The sequence below is a fragment of the Eurypyga helias genome, unplaced genomic scaffold, assembly GCF_000690775.1.
Source record: "Eurypyga helias isolate BGI_N326 unplaced genomic scaffold, ASM69077v1 scaffold16888, whole genome shotgun sequence".
NCBI lineage: Eukaryota > Metazoa > Chordata > Aves > Eurypygiformes > Eurypygidae > Eurypyga > Eurypyga helias.
Window position 1 is genome coordinate 1 of NW_010266423.1, and position 18438 is coordinate 18438.

General features: G+C 40.2%; 1 protein-coding gene across 1 annotated transcript; it reads right to left on the reverse strand.

Annotated features, from left to right (window-relative positions):
- Positions 1 to 8365: 8365 nt before the first annotated feature.
- On the reverse strand, positions 8366 to 16391 carry LOC104513648 (triple functional domain protein-like; the record flags this gene model as incomplete). Its single annotated transcript, XM_010157081.1, has 4 exons — positions 8366 to 8551; positions 11542 to 12054; positions 12687 to 12879; positions 16277 to 16391. Coding segments are annotated over 4 exons (1007 nt in total), but the record flags the coding sequence as incomplete, so codon positions are not given.
- Between the last annotated feature and the right edge of the window lie 2047 nt (positions 16392 to 18438).

Sequence of the window (18438 nt, forward strand, 5' to 3'; positions counted from 1 at the left end):
GCTCATGTTCATCTCGAACTTTTTTTCCCCCCCCTCTCACTATCATATCCATCACCATCTGATGTATCTACTGAAGGTCTGCATTTCAGTACTTTAAACTGCAGTGACCCAGAAGAGACAGATTTAGTTAATGAGGATAAGAATGTCAAATAGCAGCTCACTACAACTTAACTGTCTTTAACTTTTCCTTGAAGGTTAAGAAATCTTGTTCAGTCTTCCATAAGGACAGGCAAGTCCACTGTCGTCATTATATGACAAATGCCTATGTTTTGTGTGCCGCTTGAGAAGCATCGTTCCAAGTAAGCTGGTGCTCATTCCTCAGGAACTGATGTCATTCATTGTGTGGATTTACATCCTGGTTTTAGTTAAAGAAGCAACAGCTATCAGGTATTAACTGTTAAACACTTGTTCAGCCACTTCATTTACACCATGTGAATCTGCATGAAACATCTGCAGCTTCTAAATACGCACCAACTGTCTCAAAAGTGAAAGGCTAAAGTGATACTGCGTTTCTTTCATTGTGTTACATGACTATTGTAACAAAAGTAAAAGGAACAATTCAAGTTACAACATTACGTATAAAGTACACGAACGTACTCAGTACAATTATTTTCTCTCACAATGCCCTTTAGCCAGAAGATGAACAGACACCTTACAGTATCTGGAAAGCTCTTCATTGCAGAATTATTCCCTAAAGGGAGTGTACATATAAAAAAGCGTTGCTCACAAGGCAACACAGCTCAGTAGCCTAACACAAGCTGTAGTGCACTATGTCACTCCTTGGTGTGTGCCTGAAAGACAAGCACACAGAGGAAAACGTAGGTGACAGTCTGCCGGCTTAAGTGAACTCCTGTCATATGCAATACAAAATAAAGCTGGCAGACGCCCTGAAGGTTCTACTCTATTTCCTCATTTTGCCAGACACATTTAGAAAATGTTTGTTTAGCTCTAAGATTTCAAATAGTGGTTTTGTGATACAGTGACTATTAAGCATTCAGTGTTAAAAAGAGCCACCCCAGTGACATGGTCCACAAGCATCGTCACTGGCACCTCTGCATGGACTGTAGTGAGTTTGAACTGTACGTCCGTGACGAAAATATTTTACCAACGAAATTTCCAATTTATCCACCACTTGACACGCCACGGCAAGGTGTAGCATTAACGTATGATGTAACACCTGCTTTAAATGTTTTTAACATCTCTTCTCACTTTTGCAGCAACAGTAAAACCCTCAGTTTGGGAAACCAAACTTCCAAGATGAGGGCTGCAGAACTAAATGTATCACCTGATCTGTTCCTTGAACAAAAAGAAAACCCCAATAAACTCGCAACATTCAGACTACAATTAAGGGAAGTGTGTAACCTGTTCTTCAACTATAAGGATCCCCAAAATATTCTCAGGTAACTATTTACCCATCGCTATCAGCACTGGAACAAAGGAACTATAATTTCACTCTAATTTTGTTCAAATTTGTCGTCTCTCTTTCCTACATTTTTCATGGTGGACCCAGGAAATCTTACTGCAAGACTATGTAGTCCAACACCACCTTTTTTCCTCTCTTACTTTTCACCTACCTTCACATTCTTATAACCAATGCCCATGGCCTCGACCTCTCCTTACAGCCATGTAATTTTCGTCTGGATGTTCCCCATGACAACATTAAGTATGGGACTCTAAACTGGACCTAGTTCTCTATTAGGACCAACTGACCAAGAGCAGTTTCCTTATAAATCTTAAGCTCAGCACCCCCAATAAGTATCAAGAGTAAAATAAGATTTGCTTCTTTGCAGTAACATCACTGTCTATTGCTTTAGCTCATGATCCATTGACACAAACATACTTGTTGCTGTAATTACACCTCACCAGCTGATTGCTTTTTGGATCTGTTTATTTGTTTCTTCTTTCTTAAGCCTGTTCTATTTCACATTGTTGATGTCAGAGTCCTACTCAGAAGTTGCAAATAGCCTGAACTCATTTTGCCTTTTCAGTGTCTTCTCAGGTTGGACACACACAGACATTTCATTTAAGCCTTAATGACTCTGGCACCTTAAAGATTCCCTTATGGATATGCACTCAAAATTTATACCCAAGTCTGACCAGGATCCACATCTGCGTGGAGTTCATTCCCCGAACTTCCAGAACATCACAAATACATGGCTTGCTTAAACTGAGGTTATTCAAAACTACCAAAAACTTGACATAACACATTTTACCTTCTCTACTGCCCTATCCTCATTTTGAGTCTGTTAAGGATGTTAAATTGGTTGAACAGTTAATGGATTTTTACCACCTAATTTTTTTTTTTATTTATTTGTACTGAAAGCTTTTTTTACTTTTTACTACAGCAATCTACTAGTTTAAAAACAAACAAAAAACCATAAAACTGACATATCCGCCACTGAGAAACAAAAGCTAGCTTACTATTATTAAGAAGTTCTTCACAGCGAGGGTGGTGAGGCACTGGCACTGGTTGCCCAGAGAAGCTGTGGATGCCCCATCCCTGGAAGTGCTCAAGGCCAGGCTGGATGAGGCTTTGAGCAACCTGGTCTAGTGGAAGGTGTCCCTGCCCATGGCAGGGGGGTTGGAACTAGATGGTCTTTAAGGTCCCTTCCAACCCAAACCACTCTATGATTCTGCATAGCCTCTTGTGAAAATCTGCATTTCAAAGCAATCTGACAAATAATACACAATTCACAACCTATGGTCTTGCTCTCATTTGCTCAAGTCTCAGAGGACTCAAGTCTAGAATTCACATGATGCTTAAGTCTATCCCAAGGTGGGATGGGGGAAAGAATCAGAAAGCCACCAAAACAAAACAAAACAAAACCAGGGGGGTTGAGCTAATAAGTTTAATAGGACAGCAAAGGTGAGGAGGTAATATCACTGATAGAGGAATAGACATAAACAAGTGATGCACAGTGCAACAATTGCTCATCACCTGGTGATCGACAGCCTGTCCCCGAGCAGCAATCTCCCCCCACAGCCAACTCCCCTTAGCTCATATGCTCAGAGACCTTATGGCATGAAACATCCCTTGAGGCAGTTTGCGTCAGCTGTCCTGGCTGTCTCTCTAGCAACCTGGTCTAGTGGAAGGTGTCCCTGCCCATGGCAGGGGGGTTGGAACTAGATGGTCTTTAAGGTCCCTTCCAACCCAAACCATTCTGTGATTCTGTACAAGAAGGTGGGAGGACAGGGGCAGTATGAGAAACTGACATTGTCTTTGGTTTAATATAAGCTTTACCTGGCAGCAACAGAACCATTGGTGTTATCAATATTCTTTTGAGCACAAATCTGAAAAAATAACCCCATGTCAGCTACAATGAAAATTAACTCTACCCCAGCCAAAACCAGCACAAAAATAAAAGGCAGCTCAAGAGTGAAAAATATCCGTAGTACAAAGGAAAGGGAAAAAGTCACACGAACTGTCAGCTAAGCTGATTTTACCTCCCCTAACCTTCTCAATGTTTTCATTTGTACCAGGCCTTGTCGCTGGATCGAAGCAAGCCAAACCAAGTACAACATCTTTGTAACTTTTATCTCTGTAAACCCAGTGAGATTCAAGCCTTGTGTTCTTTTATTTTTAAGTGCCAAAACTCTCACCAGTGCTCATCTCTGGCCCTCTCTTTCTGGAGGACACTAATGATATGATTACTGCCTTGATAAAGTGGTCTCGTATATGCAAAGAGCCTGTTCTGAGAACAGTATTCATCAATTTAGCAATATGCTTACAGTTAATGTCAGACTTTCTTGAGTTATGGCTAATAAACATAGCTTCTACTGATGATCCTATCAGCCTTAAGACAAGAAACAGTCATAGCATGCCACTTACTGCTTTTAGTTGGGACAGAGTTAATTTTCTTCAGAGTAGCTAGCATGAAGCCATGTTCTGGATGTGTATTGAGAAGAATATTGATAACTTATGTTCTGAAGTTGTTGCTAAGGAATACTTATACCAAGTCAGTGACTTCTTCAGTTTCTGGCGCTAAGCCTGTGTCCCCAGCTTTTTCACTACAAGAACCCGGGAAGGGACACAGTCTGGACAGCTGACCCAAACAGACCAAAGGAATATTTAATTCCATAAAACATCATGCTCAGTATGTAAGTTGGGGGTGTGATCTGGGGGCCATGTTGTTTGTCTCTCTCATTCACTCTTGTTCTCTCTCAGTTGCTATTGCCTTCACTGGGGTTTGCTCTGACTCTGGTTTGACCTCTCAGGCTCTCTGGTTCCTCAGGACCCGGCTGAGCATCAGCCAGCAGGTGGTGAACAATTGTATCATTTGTTTTATTTTCATTACATATTATTGTTATTAGTGGTAGTATTATTTTCATTACCTATTATAAGTAGTAATATTAGTATTATTAGTACTACTGGTATTGTTAGCATTATCAGTATCACTATTTTATTTCCTTTATTTTCAATTATTAAATTTTTCTTCTCTCAACCCATGAATTTCCTTGTCTTTTCCTCCAATTCTGCTCCTCCACTGGAGGAAGGGCCGGGGGGGGGGGGGGGGAAAGGGGGGGGGGTGGGAGGTAAATGAGCGGCTGCGTGTTATTTGGTTGCTGGCTGGGATTAAACCATGACAAGCAGACAGAGTCATCTTTCTCCAAGGAAAGCTTCCTTTAGCCTACATCCCTTCCCAGTTATTTTGACCCTCACTTGTGCAGCAAGGAGCACAATTAGCTTTAATTAAAGCAAGGTCATTTGTTCCAGCAAGAAGAGTAGAAGAAAATATTCAAATAGATAACATCATCCTCCTCTTCACTCCTATTTCACATGACTGCTTTTGTTACCCTTGTGTCCCCAAAAGCTTATGGAAAGCAGCAGGAAACAGAGTGGACAGACACAGAATCAATCTCTCCCACTCCTGCATGCAAGACAGACTAATTTTATAATCATGGGTACTTAGTTTCCGCAGTTCAAAAACTAGACGCTTACATTTTTTATTTTCACCTCCTATGATGCCTAACTTGCAAGTTTCTCCCTTAAAAGGTACTAAAAACTTGTTTTGAGAAGCAAAGCACTGGTTTAGTCACCCCAAGAAGAACAAGCAATACTGTTTCAGCTTCGTAACACCAATAAATCTCAGGACTTGACAAGAGCAGTTTACTGTTGCTGAAAGCAGGCCTTTTAAATGGTACCAAAAACCCAACCTCCTCCTCAGAGAAGAGAATCATTATGAGTTTATTTTTCCCCACATTTAGGAAAGATAGGATCTACTTGCCCTGTAAAGACACAGCCTTGACATTTATCCGTGCACAGCTTCTTGACTTCAGTAATAGCAGGTCACACACCTACAGCTGCACGTGAGCTACCTTTCAGACAGCTGCCTTTCCAGCCACCTAAACTTGTGCGCTGAGCCGCGGTAACCACACATATGCCCATCTTCAACGCACAACACGGCGCCTACCCAGCCTTTCCCTGGGATAGCTTCACTGCAGTAAGACCCAGCCTGTGTCCTAAGCTTAAGGCTTTCACGAACTTATTCCTGTCACCTTAAAGTGCAACCCCATGAGCCTATCACATACTGAATACAGAGGATTCCTGGACATATCGCTTGGTAATGAAACTGCTGAAAATACAGTTGAATTTCCTCCCCAATGTATTTTTGTTTTACAATAGTTGGTTTGAACTTCCAACTACGTTGTGCTGTAAAACTGAAAATTTGATTCTAAAAATGGCAGAAAGCCATTACAAGAATAAAAAATATTCAGTAAATCCTCTTTGTCCTTGATGTCACCAACTCCTGCTCACGACAGGAACTAAGTAGCTTTCACAATGGTTTACATCCAGGTGGCTCATTTCAAACAGGAAGACCAGATTAAAATTTTGGCATCTCACCCGAAGGCCGTCACTCTCTCTCAGCCGAGTCTGGCATAAGCAGCTGCAGAAGTTGCCCTCCTGCACCTCCCAAGTCAAAGCTTGGCTTTCTGAGAAGGAAGGAGAGATGGGACAGCCAGCTATTGACAGAGGGTAGCACCTGCTGTGAAGGGAGCATGTGCCCTGCGGCAACCACAACATGTTGAGTAAAGCAGCTGCAACATCAATTACCAGGGTTAAGCTGTGAGCAAGTGCAGAAGGTTGCATTTAGCTGCTTGGGCAGCATTTATCCTTTGAACAGCCCTTCCCCACCTCAAGTAAGCCTAAGGAAACTGCCTGAAAAGTAAGATGTATTAGGGTCCAATCAGGGCCACAATGAAAAGCCTTCAAAATCTCCTACATATAATAAACGTAATACGCAGTTGCCACTCTTCCTTCCTCTATCCTATCCAATTGAATAAATTTGCATGCTTGTAGATGGGTTAACAGTTACATTCCATCCGTAGCATTACAGAATCACATAAAATACCTTAAATCAATTCTGATTACTGAAGAGTTCCACTGACAGGAACAGTGAACAAACAGTAGCTTATTAAGCACAGTGTATGTGAAGAGTGTTCGGGGAGAAGCTGAACATGCTTGCAGGAGTTAAGACTGCCCAACATTTTTCCAGTTAAAATCTAATGAAAAACAAGGCCTGCCAAAATTCAATCAGCTCTCTTCATTTTTTCATGTCACATTCAGTTTAATTTTCTCCCCTAATATAACGTGTAAGGCTTTTGCCATTTAACCAAATAACATCCAGAAAACCTGAATGCTGTTTGCATCAAAACCAGGGACTGATGGTTTTGAATTTGTATTTACCTATTCTGTGCCAAAGAACCACTTTTCTTGGGGACTATGCTACAGAAACACATTAAAAAACAGCTTGTTTTTTCCCTTCTTGAATATTTGGGCTGTTTAATTTGCCCCAAATTTAAGCTGCTCTTTGCATGCTTGAAGAAATCTTTGTACAGTCTGAGAGAAGGTCCTCTGTAATTAATGCATATGACTACTACAGGCAAAACGGAGATTAACAGCAAAAGACTAATAGCAAAAACAGAGCAGGAGGGATTATGCTAAATCGCTCAAGTGCTTCCTAGTCTTGATAGCATTTGAACAGCACAGAAGTAAGGGGGGAAAAAGCGTCATCCAATTTGAAGAAAAGCGGACAACAGTGACTAGTATCAGGGCAGGCTTACAGAAGAAGAATTTAACCTGTAGAGTACAAGGCCAAGAATTGCCTGGAAGGCCATCCAAAAATGCTAAGTTGCAAAAGTCATCTCACGTCACTGACACCTACGGTCCTTCTGTGAGTTTCTTTCTGCTCTGCTTCACACACTGAGCAACGAGCAAGAGCAGTGAGGTACTCCCCAAAGGAGCAATTCCCCACCCCTGTGGAGTGAACCTATACCTTCCAAACCTACACAGTCGAAGTTACATTCCATAAATGATGTTACATAACTTAACTACAACATTCCTCAGCATTTGTCTTCCTCTTTTCAAAAAGTTCATATTGATCTTTATTTTTTTTTAAACTCTTGGAAACATAGCTGAGTTGCAGAAGAAGAAAATGCACCCCCTCTACTCGTGTCTCCTATTGCCTTAACTCTAGCAATGCCGTGCACAAAAGCTGTCTTACTAGTCCTTCCATGATTTCAGCAAGAGCCATAACCTAGGTAAGTTTACTTTGCAACTCTCTCCATAATTAGTAGTTCTGTCCTACAAAAACACCCTCTTGCAAGAGTCGATTGTTTTGACCATACTTTAATTGAATTCCCATCTTTGGGCTGCCAAGGATGTTAATTTCTAACAAGAGTTGTAGTGTTCTTTCTTCATTGAGCCAACGGCCAGGGACTGGACTTAGGCCCAGACTCCCAAAGTTATTTTAACACCTCCAATCCTTCTACTGAAAAGGACGTGAGAATTTAGTCCCCATGTCCAAAGAGGAATTTATGAAACTGAAAATAAGCAGCTTTCATTCACCGCCAGTTAAAATACAAATTTTTAATTCCAGACTACTGATAGCTCATCCAAAGGTCGCATTGACAAAAAACCCAATGTTTGGTTTAGCTCCATTCTACTGTGCCAGAAATGAGAAGCACGTCTCCTTAAAAACATGGAAAATTATTACAGCAGGCTCAGCTGCTGATCACTTCTTCTCATAACTTTTTTTCTGAGTTGTAATATTTTCAGAAGTTCCTGAGGACTATTTCCTTCCATATAGAGTGCTTAATACCATATTATGATTCCCTGAAATTTCCTGAAAGAGTTTAAGCAGCACTTAAACCCACATCACAGGTTCTATAAGTTTGGACGCTGACATCTGGGAAGCGCTGAGGTTGTGTGGAATACTGCCGCTGGCAAAAATAATTCTGTTGCTTGATCACAGCACTTCTGTACCTGGCTACCCTTTCATTTTCCAATTGTGTTTTACAATTTCACTGCTCAAATACAGATTCGCGCTATTTGTAACAGAAGGGATGATTTATGTGCATGATTTACCTCTACCCCAACATAGAGCAAATAGACAATGTGCCAGTGCTGTGAAGGGAGGCGTGTTCTTACCATACAGTTCATGGCAAAGTGACTGTGCTGTGTCTGAAGCTCCATCGCGTGAGGGTGACTGGTTCCAATCTCCGTGTAGCTGTTCAGAAACAGACCTTTGTTGTGTGTGATCCAGTCAAACATCTACAAGAAAATGTTAAGGAAAAAAAAAATTTTTTAAAAAATCACAGGTTTGTTATGGCAGAAATCAGAGACAAGTAACATGAGAAATCTGTGAACACAGAAGACAGAGTGTACAGCCATGAAAATTAACACTGATGCTCTTTCTACTTTAAGTCACCGTACATTTTAACAAAATCATTGCCGAAATCTGACTTTTTGGACCAAGTAGCTGAGGCTGTTAGATCTTTACTACAGGTGTTTATCTCAACAAGCTACAGTTAAGTCATAATCATAAAGTCATAAACCTCATTACTACAAAGAAGTCATAGTAAACAAACAGGCTTGGAGCACAGCCCTGAGTTTCCAAGCATTTACATTCTCTAGTGTCAGTACTTTTTGATGTTAGCAGCTTAGTAATTTAGAATGAAAATGACAACTCATGGAAATTAAATGTAAATTCATTCTTGCTGATCAAGTACTTCAGCAGCAAGTTCAATGTTTTTAGTTCATAACTTTACAGTAGATTTGAAAACAACTTTTCTATTGCTAAACAATTTTAAAAGACTATACCTGAGTACAGAGTTACATACTACCTTCTTCCTGAGAAGTTGAAGATAACACAACCAGCATATTTAACGGTTATTTTTTAAATACTTTAATATTCAAACAAATTTTAGGAAAGATCTCATCTGACAATGACCATCGATGGAGGTACATAAGTATGTTAACAGTGGCGTTTGAGGACAAAGTTTTCAAAGACCAAGCAACACAGCAAAGAGCTGTTCAACACACACCTTCCCAGTGGTTTGAAATCTTTGCTATATCTCAGCTCAAAAGACCCACCTACTCCCTGGAGTAGCTGAAAAAGATTGTTCAGAAAAAACGGTAGCAGCAAGCAAGCAAGTACTCATTTAAAGACCTTTCAAAATATGCTGGCTAACTAGAGCAATATTATCAAATCCGTTATTCCAGCCAGGTACATGACAAATCAGATTATGAAGTAGACCACAACATGGTAAGAACCATAAACAATTAAAAAATGTTTAGAGCTTAGATAACAAAGACAGCTGATTACTTACTCAGTTTCTTATTTAGACTACAGTGAATATGCATTAGAACATTATTCAAAATAAACACTGGTGCTGGTTGTGACCACCTTTCCTAGGTAGTCTGACCTTGCTGCCTTCACATTCCCTCCCACCTGACCCCTATTTTGCCTGCTCTTCTCCTGAACCAGCCCAGATTTCTTGTGCAGAGTTGTGCAAGTCCTCCAAAATGAACATTTACTCCTTCACATCCAATATACTTTGTTTTTCCAACACAGATCCAGCCCTTTCGTGCACCCAACTAAACCACATAGACAGAAGCTCTGAGCTACAAAATCTAATCTGACACAAGCAGTGAAATAAGTGATTTAAGTAGCATAAGAAAAGGGCCTTAATCCAAAAGTGAGTTGGGACACTACACAAACCTTCTTTTTGACTTTTTCTACTAGCTGATGAGAGAATAAAGTCCCAGGTACACTAGCTTCTGTCAACCCCATTTGGAGGTGCCTAACATTTCCCTCTATTTTGAAAGAAAGATGCTGTAACTAGTGTAGGCTTATTCTTGGAATTGGGAACCTAGAAAACACAGATAGGATTTTATGCAACCACATGACAGGACTGAGATCAATCCCTCAGGCTCAATTACTTCACAAGGAGTTTCTTAAAGCCCAAGTTACGTAGGCAAATTTTAGATGAGTAAATGAAGAACATATCTTGCAATAACACGTGAGCATCAAAATGTATTTTGCTCATGCTGTAATAAAGAGTAATTAATGATGTAATTAAGTAGATGAAAGGTTGCTAAAAACCATTTCAGGCCTGATAGAGCAGTGTTAGACAAACAGCTTGTTATTTTCTCAATAATTTTATAACTCTGAATTCACTTATCAGATTTTTTTTCAACCCTTTACATGCCCCTACTATGTTTTAAACACAGCAGAAAACATTAAGAGTAGTGTAAATAAAGTCGCTGAACTGAAATGATCAGGGTAAGGGAAAGTACAGGGAGAAGAAAACAGAGGAAGACAAGGAAGGAGAAGTATTATGTATGTTTGCTCTGTTTTCACTCTTCCCCATGCATCTGCTTATGACCACTGCTGGCAAGCAGGATACTGGTTTAATACAGACTTTTGGTCTCACCCAGTTGAGGCGTTCTTACATAAATTCTTTTAAGAAATCTGACAAAGACCATACTTACCACTTGACTGCACAGTGTACTTACTTCTTCTCACAGAGAAAAAATCCCCACCCTTCCTTAAAGTTATTTGTTCCATGGTAACAAGTTAATAATAAATGATTGCAAAACCATTCTATATGAAAACAGAATTTGTTTGAGCTCATCTAGAAGTGCACACCTGCTGTATTTCCTTTTCAAATTCCATGACAATGAAGGGCTTTCTCATTTGAGCAGATCGGTTAGCACGAAACATTCAGAGATCACCCAGTCCCCCTGTTCATGACATATGCACTATGCATCAGGTTTAAGTCTGGGACTTTAAATCCTGCACCACTAAAGCATGCCCCACATCAGCTTCTTCAGACTTTGTTGACTGCCTGTAGTCAAATCCCAAGGGTAACTCAGAAAGAAACCAATGTAGTCCTTAGTCACCTGTATTGATAAAGCATACAGCCTCTATCTTCACCTGATGCATGCAAAAGCATCTGTCTGGAATGAAAACTTACCAAGGCAAAAGCTGTAAAGTCACTACCACTTAGATTTTTCTTCAGTGAGAACTTCCTATATTCTTTACGGCTTAGAATTACTGCCCTATCCTCTTTACTCCAGAAGATTGAGTCACTCTCAGTGAAGAAATCCTTTATTTCTCATTAAAAGGCTAGTGATTACCTCTAAAGACAAAAATTACTATTTGCAGTTATCCTTGATAGTTCTTTCAAGCCCACCAAGCTTTGTTCCCATCAACAGCAGCACGCATTTATACTCCCTCCCCCCTTGCAAACCTTTACCTTTTCAGCATCCTGCTCAAACAGCCTGAGCTGAAAACATTGGTCCAATTTCAATTTCCGCACATGCCACATCTGATGCAGATGCTGCCGTGTTGAGTGCAGCCGGTCCAGCATGGTGGATACTTTGGGTAAAAGGTTCTGTAAGTCTGCATTCCCTGACCCAGAGTTCTTTTTGGGGAAGCTATCACTGCTCTGTATCCGCTGGAGCAGCTTTTGTCCTTCCACATCAAGGTCCTCGATGGGGGCCTTAATGACTTTCTTTTTTAATTGTGAATGTTCCTCTATCATATTGCGAGCACCTTCCAGGTCCTGAGGCATTTCCTTTTTTGACAGTATATCTTGCAGTTCCTCCAGTCTGGACAGCATATGGGTTGCATTGCTAATGTAGTCCTCAAAGGCAACTCTGATTTCTATCCACTCCTCATGGTTGTACTCCAAACAGCCATCAAATTCTGGGGTTAGCTGAGAAGGATCAACTACTTTGGTAAGGCCTTCCAGAGACACCATATTTGTCTGAAACATAAAAATGAACATAAAAAAATGCTGTTACTGAAATGAACTTGAAATATTCTTTCAAGTTTTCGCTTTTCTCTTTTTAAGAATTGATAATTTTGCTCATGAAGTCCACGTGACTTAACTTTTCTCATACACTTCAGATATCAGTTCTGATCAGTCTCCTGTCTTGCAGGTATTTCCCCAAGTGAGAGAAATAAAATATTCCTTTCTTACCTCACTACACTTAAGAAGAAAACAGCAACCTGACTATTATTTTGATTAAGTTTTGACTTTGTGTATTGTAAAGCAGCAGGAGGGTAACAGCAAGGTTCAGTTGGCTGCCTTCCTCTGCACAGGGTGCTCGTGATAATCATTACCACAATGCAGACCAAGACAACAAACAGACAAAACTTAACTTTTTACCATTTACCATTTTACCAAAACCCTAACCCCGTCTTTCTCACGCTCAGAAAAAGAATATAAATGACAACATGCACAACTACCTAGCCTACGTACATGAAGGGAACCACATTCTGTCCAGCACCACTGGCCTAATGTACCCCCCTCCTCTCATCTAGAACATCATTTATCTGTGAGTTTTCAAGATACCATGAAATAAATGTAAATTTGCATACCACAGGGGAAATTACCTCAAACTCAAACTTAGAGCTGCCAAAGTTAGTCCTCTGTTTCTGCCAGAAATTGTCTGGCTTGATTATCAGTGCAACATGAATACAACATGGAAAGGATTCCTGTAAAATCTTCAGCAGAGGCTTTATGGAGTCCCATTTTGACCCACGCATATCTACAATGACGGTGAATCCTCGTTTACATACTTCCTCACTGCAGAAGAGAAAAGAAAAGGTTATCAAGCAAGCGTTACAACTTCAAACACAGCACCCTACTGCACCACGCTGCCTAACGAACGTTGGTCTCCTCAGCTAACTGTCACACCCTAGGGTCTCACTCTTGACTAGATGACACGTACATCGCACATGAACACCTCGGAAAGCTTCTCTCAAGCCCCTGCCAAACTCCTTGTGGGTGACAACTTTATGCCTGATGCCAGTTTGATGATCTGCCTTTATCTCCCCTTTAATTTTCATTGTTTATATTCATGACGGTTCACCTTCCAGTCTTGTTTCTCCTTCACCTCACGAACACATTCAACACACATATTGCTGCTTCAGTAAATGGTAATTCATTTACAACTGACTCTTCAGAACACGCTCACACACCTCACCAATGACAACATACATGCCTTTCTCATGACTGAGGGGATCCTGTAAAAGACAGAAGATGGCACGCTCTTCTTCCCTACAACTTCTGCAACTGCCTCAGATCTAGGCCCATATTACATGGGAGATAAAGAGTGTTAGTCGGTAAAGGACAAAACAAAACCCTTTATTGACAATTTCTTCTGTTACAAGATTGATTTGCGGATAGTTAATGGATAGGAAAGCATTTTGTGGCTGTGAAGAAAACCGCATCAACCCGTTCCTACAAAATTTGAGCTCAATTTTGCCGTCCAAAAGTTGACAGACCTTACACCCAAATTCCCCAGCAACTCTTCTGAGAATGGCAGATTTAATTTGTTTTCATCAATACCTTTTGTACACTTAGTGCTTGCAACTAACCAAAAGCAGCAATCACCACCAACACCAGGAATTGTGATTTTCTTCCGATAGAATTTGCTACTTGACCTTGATAACATGAAAAGGGAAAATATTTCAAAACCACAGCATCATAGCCAATGGACAATAAAAGAGACCAAATGTCCATTGTCTGAGTACATGAGTCACTTTCAGGGATGTGACTAATACAAATGCAATTCTGGTGTTCATGTGGTGAGGTTTTCAGAGTGTCCAAGAAGTAGGGACGCTTCACTGGCACATTTTACTCAGACTCATCAGTTACACTGTAGAAAGGTGAGTTATTACTGGCACAGGGGAGTAGAAGAGCTTCTGAACAAATGGTAACACAGGTTCCTTAGAAGAGGAGAACTTTTTAAAGTTGGCTTAACAAGAAAAAAAGCCCACAAAACACACACCATTTTAAAAAGAAGTTTATCAAGATAAATGCTGGCTGTCCCACCTGCCCATAGGAATGCCAAAATTGGCAATGGTAGCAGGAAAATACACTGAAATTGATAGCTTGGAATACATGTAGGCTACAACATGAAATTTCCTGACCATGGTGAAAACGTTTTCTAACAGCCTCAAAGAATTAATGAAAAAACAACCACCATTTTAAAGACACACCCACTACTGAAAGGCTGCGTACTGTCACACGAGTGGGCTCAGCCCACCCCATCCTACCACACAAACTGACCATTGTGTGCGGAGGAGCACTTGCCACTAATTCCCACGAGGCATACATCTACTGGGGTGTACGTAGCAACCCCTCATCATGTGGTACAAGGCAGAATGTGTCCTCCACTCATGTGGCCCATCATCTGACAAAGGATTAATCCCTTTCGGCCAAGGACCACAAAAACTGTTCTGGGAGGCTTTAGTCAGCCAAGGTCATCTGTTAGGTAAACCTAAACTACGCTAACACCTGATCCAGTCAGCACTGATGACTGAAACTTAGTACCATTTTTAAATCAAATAGAACGTGAAATTCCTAAAATTGTGGGACTGAACCACCTTAAAGGTTTAGATCTCTTGCCAAACAACTAATACTGCTGATTCTTCAACTACCTCTAGTAACAGTACTACAATAACTAATCAACAGACCAACTGTTTGGGGCTATTTGCACCAATTCAGACTTCTTAACTAGCAGGAGTTGTGCAACCAATCCCCAAAACATGACTTCCATGAAAGTGAGTCTTGCTTTTAATAAAGTTTCCTTTATTCTCAAAGCTTTGCTATGCTTGCAGAGACACAGACTCTTTTTATTTTACATCTATCGATGCTAAACTAACATACACCTTTTGTAGAGGACCACTGTATTTTGCCAGATTAGCTCTAGAAGAATCCCTTGGGCATATTTTGATGCATATTTATTTATTAACTTCTCTAGTAACATGAAGCTGTAGAGGGGCTAGAATACATGTCAAACATTCAATGTGAAGTTGAATTATTTCAGAGGTCAAAATTTCGAGACTTCTTCCCCTCTTCCTTCGTCTTTCTCCCCAAAATACCCCGGTTAAACAACCACCAAAAAAAAAAAAAAAAGCCCAAATCACTAGACTTTCCTACACTTTAAAGTGAAATAAAGACCAGAATAATTGTATTACCAACAACTGCTCTTAAGAAAGGTCATACACACTCTTAAATAGATGTCTTGAAGTTATCTTCATGAAAGCACTTTTGTCAGTCTGAAACCGACATCTGATTACATCAGACACAAATAAGAGTGCCTACAAATACACACATTACAGAGATATAGAAGATTTTGCATTCAGGGATGCTCTACAAGGATTTTTTTCAGCTATAATGACAACTACTCCTTGAGGTCATAAGGAAACATATTCAAGCAATCAGATTGGTCTAGTCTGCACCAAACATTGCCAGATTTTGAGATTGACTTAAAATCAAGTTTGTAAGATTCATTTTGTCCCCAATTCAGTTACTACGGGGAAAAGCGTTTTATGTGAACAAACGTTTTATATACATATTTACATATATACAAACACACAAGGTGTGGATTTGACTTCTGCCAATTTATTTCAACAGCATATTACAATTCATAGCTTAAATTGTTGATAACACAATGATATCAACATGTTCACACACCTCACCTGACAACCTGTATGACCAATTTTACATAACTTTCCTGGTTATTCCTGTGCTATATCAGGACACTGTAACTTATCTAACACAAACAGCAGTTAGGAGTGTTATGCTGACCTCAGTCCACACAAGGCATACTGTAAATGATGACCAGCACATTTCTGATTATTGATGTACTGAAAGCCTTTGAGTTTTATTTGCAATCTTCAATGCAGTGACAGCAATATGGCATGGTAGTGCCATTTCCAAGACAAATTACTTACAGCTAAAGCACACCAGCCGTTCTGCCAACAGCCTTCCTTCTACAAGGCAGAGTAATTATCTAGGTCTTTAAAAAAAAAAAAAAAGGCAGTCTGAAAACAGTAACTGACATAATTTGGTATGAATTCGCTCATTTTCTTAACTGGCTAGCTACTTTGTCTTCTAGCTTGTGGATGTACTGCAACATAATCCATTTATTTTGTTTTCTAGCTTTAGAGCTTATCAAGTGACCATCACTTACCTAGGAATACACGCTAGGTATGAAATTAGTCTTCTAAGGTCTTCTTGCCGTATTCTATCATGGTTACTACGAGCTGGAAATGTTAGAATGGGACCTCCACGCTTATCTCTGCCACCTGAAAAATTTGGGAAAAAAAAGAAGTTAAAGAAACCCACAGCATAACACCATTTTGGTTTGCAAAGCTAGCCTTCAGAATGCTTTTGGAAAAACCTAAGTCGTACACCATTTCATGAGTATCTACTTAAAAGAAAAGAAGTGATTTCAAGTTAAATGTCAACACTGTCATTTACAGACCAGTTTAAAATTTAATTTTGGGAGTATCAATAAGTGTATTGTCACAATTCCTACAATGACGAGGTATCTGTCTAAAAAAAAAAAAAAAGAATCAAAGAATAACCATAGCATTACACTTACACATTTCAGTCACATTCAAGTTTGACTGGCAGTGTGACATTTCTAGCAACAGTGTTTTGTTATATATTCAACTTTTTGATCAGAAACTGTATAGATTAAACTTAAATATAGAAGTTATGCTACTTTATAGGCAAGTATTTAGAGGATACTCAGCATTAACTTTATTACCAGTACAGCAGCACAGAGTTTTGGTGTTTTACACATCCAGGATGAGTGAGTGGATACTATTTAAGCATTTAATTTCTATTTTTACCCCATTTTGATGTGCAGATTCTGAATTGTCATATGATAGATTTTAATTGTTAGCAATGCAAAACAAGGAAATTCTGAATGCACTATGTAGGCCAAAAATCTGACTTTGAGTGGTTCCACTTAAATGCATTCATCTTACTCATTAAATTGCATGGACTTAGTGTAGTTGAACATTAAAATGTAATTTTATATCCAACCCTTGCTAGTGACAACAAAATCACTAGCATGCTAAACGCTAAATTCAAATCAGCAAGTTGCATTTATCAACACTTGTATAACAGCAGCCACATTCCTACAAGCTAAATTTCACATATATGTTTTCTACCACACGTCTGGACTGTTTTCTCCTGTCCCACTGAAACACAGAAAAACAGTATCCTCTGTCCTGAAAGATTTCATACAATCATAGAATGGTTGGGGTTGGAAGGGACCTTAAAGACCATCTAGTCCCAACCCCCCTGCCATGGGCAGGGACACCTTCCACTAGACCAGGTTGTTCAAAGCCTCATCCAGCCTGGCCTTGAACACTTCCAGGGATGGGGCATCCACAGCGTCTCTTGGCAACCTGTTCCAGTGACTCACCACCCTCTCCAGGAAGAACTTCTTCCTGATATCTAATCTAAACCTCCCCACTTTCAATTTAACCCCGTTACCCCTTGTCCTGTCACTACAGGCCCTTGTAAAAAGTCCCCCCACCCCAGCTTCCTTGTAGCCCCTTCAGGTACTGGAAGGCTGCAATAAGGTCTCCCCGGAGCGTTCTCTTCTCCAGGCTGAACAAGTCCAACTCTCTCAGCCTGTCCCCATAGCAGAGGTGTTCCAGCCCTCTGAGCATCTTCGTGGCCTCCTCTGGACTCACTCCAACTGGTCTATATCCTTCCTATTTCTCGTTATAAGTCAGCTCCTCATTGTAAATTTACTGAACGAAGTTTTAAAAAATCCCTTAGAAAGGAAGGCCAAAAGCAAACTAATAAAGCCAGTCGCTCAAAAATTTATCACTACCCTTCCCACCACAGTCTGCGTGTGCTTCCTAGAGACACTAAGTTGAGCTGTCAAGGTCTCCAGGGACTTGTCTGCACTGGACATGTTCCCATGAGGCACCAGATGAAACTCAGAAAAGGCAAAAATACCTCTGAGTTTCTGTCAAGATGCAATGCTAGAAACAAAAGGAGATTCATGTTCTTATATTCCATGACCCTCTTAAGTGGGACATGAGATTAAAAACTGACTTGTCTCATTCTAATGGAGAGAGGCGAGTCTGGTCTTGACCATCCTGTGAGAGCTTTGATGATTTTTACATAGCAAGTAGCAGCATAAAAACAAGACAGAAGTCCTAAGAGAGAGGGAGGATAAGCAACAAGACTGGGAGTCCAACAGCCAAAGGCTTCCACTCAGCTCCAAAGTGATCACTGGGCTCCAAAACTACTTACTTAGCTGTAAGTCTGCTGCAGCCCTTAATGCTCCCTTCAGCTACCAGATCTAAAACCAACAAATGTAGG